The sequence below is a fragment of the Rhinolophus sinicus genome, chromosome 8 (genome assembly GCF_057876585.1).
Source record: "Rhinolophus sinicus isolate RSI-liver-muscle chromosome 8, RSI-T2T, whole genome shotgun sequence".
NCBI lineage: Eukaryota > Metazoa > Chordata > Mammalia > Chiroptera > Rhinolophidae > Rhinolophus > Rhinolophus sinicus.
In genome coordinates this window covers 33048176-33058355 of record NC_142508.1, presented here as the reverse complement: position 1 = coordinate 33058355, position 10180 = coordinate 33048176, and the positions used below count along the sequence as shown (strand labels likewise).

General features: G+C 42.1%; 1 protein-coding gene across 11 annotated transcripts in view; it reads right to left on the bottom strand.

The window, feature by feature from the left end:
- Positions 1-2281: 2281 nt before the first annotated feature.
- PEG3 (paternally expressed 3) overlaps positions 2282-10180 on the bottom strand; it is a 32867-nt gene continuing 24968 nt past the window's right edge. For all 11 annotated transcript variants that reach the window (XM_074315357.2, XM_019716869.3, XM_074315360.2 and 8 more), the window contains one exon: positions 2282-10008. In XM_074315357.2, the coding sequence (XP_074171458.1) occupies positions 5831-10008 (4178 nt within the window). In that variant the 3' untranslated portion in view covers positions 2282-5830. The remainder of the gene's footprint in view (positions 10009-10180) is intronic.

Here is a 10180-nt window from a genome sequence, read left to right as displayed (position 1 = left end):
GATTCCTTTTCTTTTTCTTACCTGATTGCTATCTAGGACTACCAGTAGTACTTTTTTTTCTTAATTAGTAGTATGTTGAATAGATGTGTGTAAAAGCATCCTTGTTTTATTCCTGACCTTATAGGAAGCTTTCAGCTTTTCACTGTTGAGTATGATATTAGCTGTGGATTTGTAATATTTGGCCTTTATTATGTTGTGGTTGAACTATCCTTGCATCCCAGGGATGGGCTAGGGCTGTTGAAAACAGCAAGAAACACCAATAACCAAGCCAGTTCATGTGACAAGGGGATAATTTTAGAAATGTAGTTCTTAGGGAACTCAAGCGTAGGCAGTTTAGCCAGGATTCACAAAGCACTGGGGTGGGTGAGGAACCAAGCTTCCCTCCAGTCATGTAGCCTTATTCCAGGTCTGTTTGTTCATCAGCATGCCCAGCCCCAACCTATATGACCACCCAGGTAGCCCTTAGTCTGAGTGGACACTGGGAACCCATGAGTACCAATCAGCTGAGGCCCGAGGAGGTCAAGTCTCATGGACTGAACATGGTGGCCTGGGAGTAGTTACCCCTATAACTAAGGTAGCGATGGTGGACGGAATTCTCAAGAGTGTAGGTGTTGGGCAGCCAGATGGCTCAGTTGGTTAGAGTGCGAGCTCTAAACAAGGTTGCCGATTCAAATTCCCACATAGGATGGTGGGCTGCGCCCCCTGCAACTAAAGACTGAAAATGGCGACTAGACTTGGAGCTGAGCTACGTCCTCCACAACTAGATTGAAAGACGACTTGGAGCTGATGGGCCCTGGCGAAACACACTGTCCCCCAAAATTCCTCAATACAAAATTAAAAAAAAAATTGCCTCCTAATTTATCTGGTATAAACTGCCAAATTGCCTGGGATGTTTCTGGTCATGATGTCAGGTTAAAAAAAGGGAAATGACTCCTCTGAGGATAAACCTTTTGACCTCATTAAAGATTTAGGAATACAAACTTTAAAGAAATCCTAAACCATAATATCAACTTTTATGTTAAGGGATCACTCTTATTTGTGTTTGAGAGAATCTCTTATTTAAGTATGATTAAAATTAAAACTGTCAATTCAAGTAACTAAAATATACTTGTGGTTATTACCAAGTTTAAAAACACCATCAGGATATGTGTTGTGATCAAACAATATGGTAAATGTTTAAATAAAAAAAATTATTACAATAAAAGACACATTGCCATTAATCCCCCTCAAAATACTACACCTCACTTCAAACACACTTATCCCATCGTTCTTGCCACTTTCTGAAGCAGTACTAGAAGTCTTCTTCCATGAGTGTCTAGTTGCACTGTAATGGCTGCCTCGATGTCCTGAATCATTTTGACTTTGGGGAAAAGCCAGAAGTTGTATGGTGTCAGATCCAGTGAATAAGGTGGATGAGGACCCACCATGTTTTTTACTTGAAGAAATTGCCGTATACCAGAAGCAATGTGTGACACGGAATGTTGTGATGGAAGATGATTTACGGCACACTTTAAAACACACCTTCACTCAACCGTAGCTCATACCTGACTGACTGCACCGAACAAGTTGAAAGTTGTCACATACTATCACTAAGGTTTGACGTACCGATTCCCGAACTGAAGATGCCTGCCTTTCTGTTGGATGGCACTTGGCAGCAGCATTCACCGTTATTTTATGATCACAATGGAAAGGCTCCGTGTCATATGTCACTTCTGGTATGGCAATTTCTGTCAAATAAAAACATTACGGTGTGTCCTCATCCACCTTATTCACTGGATCAAGCACCGTGCAACTTCTGGCTCTTCCCAAAAGTCAAAATGACCATGAAAGGTAAACATTTTGAATGAACTCAGGACATCGAGGCAGCCACGACAGTGCAACTAAAGACACGAAAGAGGACTTCCAAAACTGCTTCAGAAAGTAGCAAGAACAATGGGATAAGTGTTTGAAGCAAGGGGGAGCATTTCAAGAGGGATTAATGACAATGTGTCTTTTACAGTAATAAAATTTTTTAAATTTAAACATTCACCATAATTTTTTATCACACCTTGTATGTTTTAATTCTATAGTGTAGTTAAAAATATGGAATCATACAGTATTAAAAGATTGCTTAGAAGTAATTGTTGCAATATGTAATACTTAAAAATGAAATAAAATTTGTAAGCCAAGAATGCACAAAGACCTAAGAAGGCACAAAATTTTTGGATTTATAATTTTAACAACAAAAAACACTTAAAATGAACAAACCACTTAAAATGAACAAAAGAGACTGAGCAATATCTTATTTTTAACTTTATTTTTATTGTTGACACTATTACAGATAGAACAACCACAACCATATTATAAGAAACCAAAAACCTGTGCACAGAAACAAGATAAAAAAATATATCAAGATGTTAACCACAGTCTTTGGATGGTCAAAATATAGGTGAGTTTCTCTTCTACATTTCTGCGACTTCAAAGTTTCTATAATGAACACATTCTGTGTTTACAATGGAAATAAATGTAATAAAGGTGGATTACCAAAACACTATGATAAAGATCATTCAAGGAAACCAAGACAAAATATTTAACCATAATCCCACAATGACCACACAACTATTTCTTAATTGTTTTCCATATTTCTTCCCATCTTTGACTCTATGCATACTTATCATTAACGCCTTAATAATCACAGATTGGTGTACTGATAGAGATGTTAACAGGAGTTGTTGTTAGGTGTTGGGAATATGGGTGAATTTCTTTTTTTCTACTTATTGAATTTCCCAAAGTTTGACATGAGTATGTATATTTGTAATGGAAAAATACATACATAAGATTTAATACCAAAACACCAAAGATCATTCAAGGAATTAGAGACAAAATATCAACCATAATCCCACAATGACAACACTATTTTAATTACTTTCCATAATTTTTTCACCTTAGACTTTATGCATACATGTTCAACACTGCCATAATCACAAGCTTGTACACTGAAACAAGATGGAGGAAACAGATCAAGATGTTAACAGTAGCTGTTGGGTGTTGGGAATATGGGTGATTTTTTTTTTCCCCTTTTCTAATTTACTGTATTTTCCAATTTTTCCTCTGCATATGTATTATGGTTGTAATAGAAACAAACATAATCAACTTTGTTATCAGAACACTATTATATGGAACATTTGAAAACAGTAAGATGAAAGTGTTTAACAATAATTCCACAAAGATAATGTAACAGCTATTTTGAATACACATTTTGACACAGTTATAATCATAAACCTGTGCACAGAAACAAGAATAAACAATATACTAAAGAGTTTCTGTCTTTGGATGGTGGGAATATGAGGCTTTTTTTCCTCCACTTTTCTGTATTTTCCAACTGTCTTATAATGAGTTCAAATTATTTCACAATGGAAACATGATTATAAACTTTTTATTAACACTACCATAAAGAACATCAAGGAATTTAAGAAAATAATGCTCAACTAGAAGCCTATAACAACACAACAGCTTTTAACTATAAGCATACATTTTAAACAGTTGTAATTGTAGTATAAATATAATTCTGAGTCCTGCTTTTGCCACTTAATATTCTGTAAATATATTTCCATGTTGCTAAATAACTCTTCATGATTATCATTTTTAAACAGCTGCGTAAGAGTCCACAAATACGTTCACTTAATCATTCTGTTTGGCATTCAATTTGTTCCTAATTTTTCACTAACACAAGGTTGGAATGGACTCCCCGACATTGGGCAAATTGCTTTCTGAAAAGGTTCCACCAATTAAACCTGCCAACAGTGATGAACCCAAGTTCACCCCACCAATGTCAGCAATGGCTTCCATCTCAAGTGTCCTCTGATGCAGTGCCCGACTGCTCCCGTTTTCCTGGATGTCTGTTCCAACCTCCATCTATGCAGCGGGCCCTCACATACACCATGCCATTGAAATGGCCCCTCCTTCTATATTGCCCAGGACGTCCTGCTTAATTCCTTCTCACCAACCTGGCTTTCTAATCCCCATTTCTGTTTCCTTCTGTCAGCTTCCTCACCCTCCTAGGTCTGGTGACGTATTAGGACGCCCTTCTTTGGCTTATTTGTGTCTGCTTCATGCTCTCATCCTGGAACTTCCCTCAACTTTGGCATTCTCAGCAGTTCTGACACACTCTCCTTGAGCTCTAACCATGCAGACATTGGAGAGTGAGATTTAGACACATCCCCCCAGCAGGTATTTTAATTTCACTTGCTCCAATTTTCTGCTCTTATCCTTTGCTCACTTCCACAGATTTACTTTTTAAAAATTTTTTAAATTTAAAAAATTTTTTCCCAGCCAACTCAAAGCCAAAAAATATCTTAATAGTCATTATGCGAGGGAAAGGGAAGGAAAAGGAGCACAGGTGGTCCATAGAACAAGACACAGGAAACCTCAAGCTATGAGGTCAATTTCTGATTAAAGTGGAAAATTGAGATCAGACAAACACAACACTCTAATGGAGAACTCAGAAATACTTAGGAGGGTTGAAAGAAGAAACACGAGGTAATGAAACAAATTAAGGCTGCTGGGGAACCTGAGTCCATGTTAAGCTTGGGTTGAATGTAAAGAAAGTTTTTGTAGGGTTTTTTTTTTAATTTTTAAAATGCAAATTAAACATGGGGTTGGGGGTCAGACAGGTAAAGATGAGAATTTAGTTCAGCGATAGAAAGCTATATGGATACTAGCTCCTGGGCACCCAGGGTGCAAACTGACGTGGCAGTACATTACTAACGAAGCCACGTTGCTACTTGTCACTTAAGGCAGGAAGCGCACAAAGGAAGGGATGAAAGTCGTTAGCTGGCATCTTTATTTACAGCACAAGAGCCTCTCCCTATGGTTCTCAACCTTCATTAGGCACTATAGTGATCTAGTGATGGTTGCAACCCAGTCTAAAGGCAAAGTAAGATTTACAGGGAAAAGCTTCGACTTTTGTGAATTCACTATCAAACGGACATTAAATTGGTTTAAAAAAATAACAAACTTGTAATATTTTTGCATGAGAATCACTGCAAGGTACAATGTGGCAACTGATCGATTTGGGTCACAAAAGGTCAATCCACATATTGTAAAGGCGTATACAGCATTAGGTTACAAAGTGTTGGTGTAGACGAAATGGTTGAAAAGGAAGCTCAAAGCACTTCTCTTTTCAAATAGCCAAGAATAAAAGACATTTTCTCTTTCATGCTACACCTTTACAAGAATATTTAAGAGTAAGGAACAATACACAGTCAATTACTCAAAAAGGTGGGGTTAAAATAATGCAGAACAAATCTTTCTCAGGACCTAAAATGCCTACAAATATATTCTAATTTGTTGCTCTATTCCTCCTCCAAAAAAAAAGAAAACAAGAAAAATCAAAGCGTGCCAGGTAAGGTACCTCTGCACAGTAAACTGTAACTGGGTGTCATATTAAGTCCAAGTATTGGTGATTTCTATTTTGCTGATTTGCTATTCTATATACATTCAGGAAACATTACATACAGGTTACAGAGGTGTCATTTACAGTGGGCTGGGGCAATTTCTGTTGCCTCTGCAACTCCTAGGATGTCCCCTAATCTGATTACTTGGATGAAAGGTAAGCTATGTGCTAGGGCTTTCCCACATGCACACACCAATTTTGATGGGGGCGAATGAAGACTGAAGGAATCTCTACCTGCAATTTCTTTCCAGTCTGAGTTGTCTGATGCTAAGTCAGGTTTGTCCACACTAAGGTAAGTTTACTTCTGACATTATTATCGGTTGGTTCAAATTCTCTGTGGTTTAGTAAGGGTCCAGTTCTAAATATAGGGTTTTTCCAATCTTTACACTTGTCTTCTCAGCCTGTATGGGTATTCTGGTGTCTAGCAAGGGACAGGCGATCACTGAACAGCTGCCCGCAGACGTCACACTTGAAGTACTTGTCGTCGGCCCTATCATTGTCACCAGTGCTGGTGCTGGCGTGTTCAGTGTAGTGTGAGCTTTCCCCATAGACATTTCCAGGCTCAAATATTATCACCCTGGCATGGGTTTTCAGGTGTTCGCCATAGGCCGAGTTGGAAGTGAAGGTTCCTGCGCATGCCCGGCAGTCATAGTATGGTTCTTCAACCTGAATCTCTTGATCTGCACCTCCTTCCTCTGGGTCTTCAATCCCTGCACCATCTGGCTCATCGGCATCACCCTCTGGCTCTTCAGCTCTTTCTTCAGGGTCTTCGATGCCTGCTCCATCTGGCTCATCTGCATCCCCGTTGGGCTGTTCGGCCTCCCCATTGGGCTGTTCAGCCTCCCCATTCGGCTCGGCAGCCTCCCCATCTGGCCCTTCGGCCTCTCCATTGGGCTCTGCGGCTTCCACGGTGGGCTCAGCGGCCTCCACATTGGGCTCGGCGGCCTCCACCTCCGGCTCGGCAGCCTCCATGTTTGACCCCTGGATCCTCAGAACCTCTCTTGGGACAAGGACATTGGCTTCAGCTTCCTGAGCTGCTGCTTCTTCTTCTTCAACATGAAGCTTCTGATGTTTAGTGAGAACTGTGTTGTGAATAAAGGACTTCCCACAGTCCTTGCACTCATAAAACGGTGAATCTCTTCTGGGGGGCTCAGTAAGAAATGAGGTGTGAACAAAGGAAGCCCCATAATCGTAGGGCTCCTCCTTCTCGTGAACTCTCCTGTGCTCCCTCAGGTCTGACTGGCTGAGGAAAGACTCCCCACAGGTGTCACACTCGTAGTGCTTCTCTTCAGCTTCACTTCTCTGCAGCTCAGCGAGGGCTAAGCCTGGACTGACAGCGTCATCACTGCCCTGGCCCTGTGCCGGGGGTTCCTCTCCAATGTGAACTATCATGTGCCGATCAAGGACCGAGCCATGGATGAACTCCTGACCACACACGTGGCACTGAAGGAACAGCCCTGACGGAGCATTCTTCTGTGGGACATGAGGCCTCTGTGGGTTAATGACCAAGGGTTGCATGAAAGGCTCATCATACCTTCTCTGGCCATAAAACTGATCTTGCTCATGGATTTTCTGATGCTCAAAAAGGAAGGAGCTATGAACAAAGGATTCCCCACATGCCGGGCATTCATAGAGCTGCTCCCCAGTGTAATCTCTCTGATACTCGCTGACAGAATGGGTGTGAATTACAGACTGCGTGTACTCACGAGTGTTGATCACATACTCTCTGCCATGAACTTTCTGGTGGTCCTTGAGGTCTGCACGATCCGCGAAGCCCAGCCCACAGTCCTTACATCCATAGATGGCGTCCTCGGGGTCTTCCTGTTCATCCTGCTCATCCGACTCGTCCTGCTCATCCTCCTCGTCCTGCTGAGGCCCATCAAGGCCTACACCCTGAATAACAGAGGCTCCAAACAGGTTCCCTCCGTGGAACTCCTCTTGGGCATAGATTTTCTGATGTGTACTAAGGTCTTCAACGGTAGCAAAGCACCGCCCACACTCCTTACATTCTTGGCGCATTGGCTGTTGGCTGTAACTTGCCTGCACTGGCTGTTGGCTGTAACTTGCCTGTACTTGCTGTTGGCTATAACTTGCCTGCGCTGGCTGTTGGCTGTAACTTGCCTGCACTGGCTGTTGGCTGTAACTTGCCTGTACTTGCTGTTGGCTATAACTTGCCTGCGCTGGCTGTTGGCTGTAACTTGCCTGGGCTGGCTGTTGGCTGTAACTTGCCTGCCCTGCCTGTTGGCTGTAACTTGCCTGTGCTGGCTGTCGGCTGTAACTTGCCTGCACTGGCTGTTGGCTGTAACTTGCCTGCACTGGCTGTTGGCTATAACTTGTCTGTGCAGGCTGTTGAGCGGAACTCATCCCCATTGGCTGTTGAGCATAACTTGTCTGCACTGGCTGTTGAACATAACTCATCTCAGCGAAACTCGTCTGAGGGTCAGTGGAGGATAAGCTGCGAATAACAGATCGTTCGTAGTTTTTACTTCCAGAGGGCTTCTTTCTATCGTGAATCTTCTGATGTTCAGTGAGGTCGGAGCTTTGAATGAAGGACTCTCCACACTCTGGACATTCATAGACTTTCTCTCTAGGATGAAATGTTTGAGATTCACCAAGACGTAGGGAGTGAATTACAGAGGTCTCGGGGTTCCTGTGCTCAATGTTTTTCTTCTTAGCACGGGCCTTCTGATGTTCACGGATATTTGAGCTGGAAACTGACGAGTGGCCATCCTTCTTAAACTCGTTGGCTCCCCCTCCAGTAAGACTTTTCTGGGGTTCAGTATGGGGTACACTGCGTATAACAGAGTCCTTGTAGTTTTTATTCTTACCCCCTTCATAAGGGTTCTCTCTGGCAGGATTTTTCTGTTGCTTATCCTGAAGATCTGAGATACAAATGGAGGACTCTCCCTTCTCATTACATTCAATGAGTTCATTTCCATTTCGACTTTTGGGATGTTTGAAAGTGGCTAAACTGTAGATAACAGACCTCTCATAACTCTTTCCTTCAGAGGTATTCTCTCCAGCACGGACTTTCTGATGTTCAGCAACATTTGAGCTCTGAATGGTTGACTCTACAATCACTTTTGGCTTATTGGACCCCACTGTACCGTGGCTTTTCTGAGCTTCAGCAGAGGCTAAGCTATGAATTACAGACCTTTCATATGGTTTCCTCTCATAGATATTTTCTTTAGTGAGAAATTTCTGGTTGTCATCAGGATTAGAGCTAATGGTGAATGCCTTCTCACCCTCATTGTCAGGTGGTCTTGTTATAGTATGGCTCTTCTGAGATTCAGAGAAGGGCACACTATGAATGACAGACTTCTCGTACCCCCTCCTTTCATAGAGGTTCTTTCGAGAATGAATTTTCTGATGCTCACTCAGGTCTGAGCTTTGCCTAAAGGCATCCCCCCCATCTTTAAAGTCATAGCGCTTCTCTTTTGAGTAACTTTTCTGTCGCCTTTTAAGGGACTGACCAGGAATAAAGGTTTCCTTACACACTTTACCCTTATTTTCAAATAGGTTTGCTCTAGTATGGATCTTCTGATGTTCTTTCAGAGATGAGCTGTGATGGAAGGTCTCCCCACATACCTTACATTCATACATTTTCTCTTTAGCATATATTTTCTGAAGCTCATTAAGGGTTGGGCTGGGTTTAAAGGCTTCCCCACGCTCATTATCTTTGCCGTCTCTACCGTGGGTTTTCTGGTGGTCCATCAGGGCAGAACTATGAAGGAAGGTTTCCTTACACACCTTACATTCATAGAATTTATCTTTTCCATATATTTTCTGAAGCTCACTAAAGGTTGGACTAGGCATGAAGGGCTCCTCATACTCCTCATCATTACATTCTGTGAGATAGTCTCTAGTGTGAATTTTCCGATGTTCAGCAAGAACGGCACTCTTATTGAAGGTTTCTCCACACTCCTTACATTCAAAGCGTTTCCCTCTAGCCTGCTTTTTCTGAACCTCACTGACGGCCACACTATGAATAAAGGATTCACCGTACTCATACAGATTCTCTCTAGTATGCATAATTTGATGTTCAACAAATTCTGAAATCACACTGAAAGCCCTCCCACACTCATCACACACATAGGGCATTGCCCCAAAATCAAGTGGCTGTGACACAGTGAAGGAGGGGGCGCCAAGGCTACTCATGCTCATTGCTTTTCTCATTTCACTACATTCAAAGGGCCTCTTCTTTGGACAGCCTTTCTGATCATGAACTGAGCCCTTCCCATCGGTGTCAAATTGATAGCGCCTTTTTCTTTCAAGAACTCTCTTTTTGGAAACAAGGTTTGAGTTACAATTAAAGCCTCCCCTGAAGGCACTCCCTTCATGGCCCCTCTCCTGAATCACTGACTCCCTCTTGTTGAATGAGACATCTTTCCAATCACGGCCTGGCCTTCTGGGGAACCTCGGTGACCGATCATTAGATTCCCTTGCCCTCCCTGATTTGGAGTTGCGTGAAACGTCCTTGATGAATTTTTCCATTATCACCCCGTGGGAAGATTCATCTTCACAAATTCCCCGCCGATGGGTTGACTTTTTGGTTTCAGGCATAGTTTTCAGACCTGGAAAGAAACCCCAAATGTAAATACTCCCTCGTCCCTATACTTGTGCAAATTAACAGGACTTCTGTGATGGTGGTGCGAATATAAACTGTAAAAGGTTTATCAGTACAGCAGGTCCTCGAATAACGTCATTTCGTTCAACGTTGTTTCAACACTGATGAGATCCCGTAGG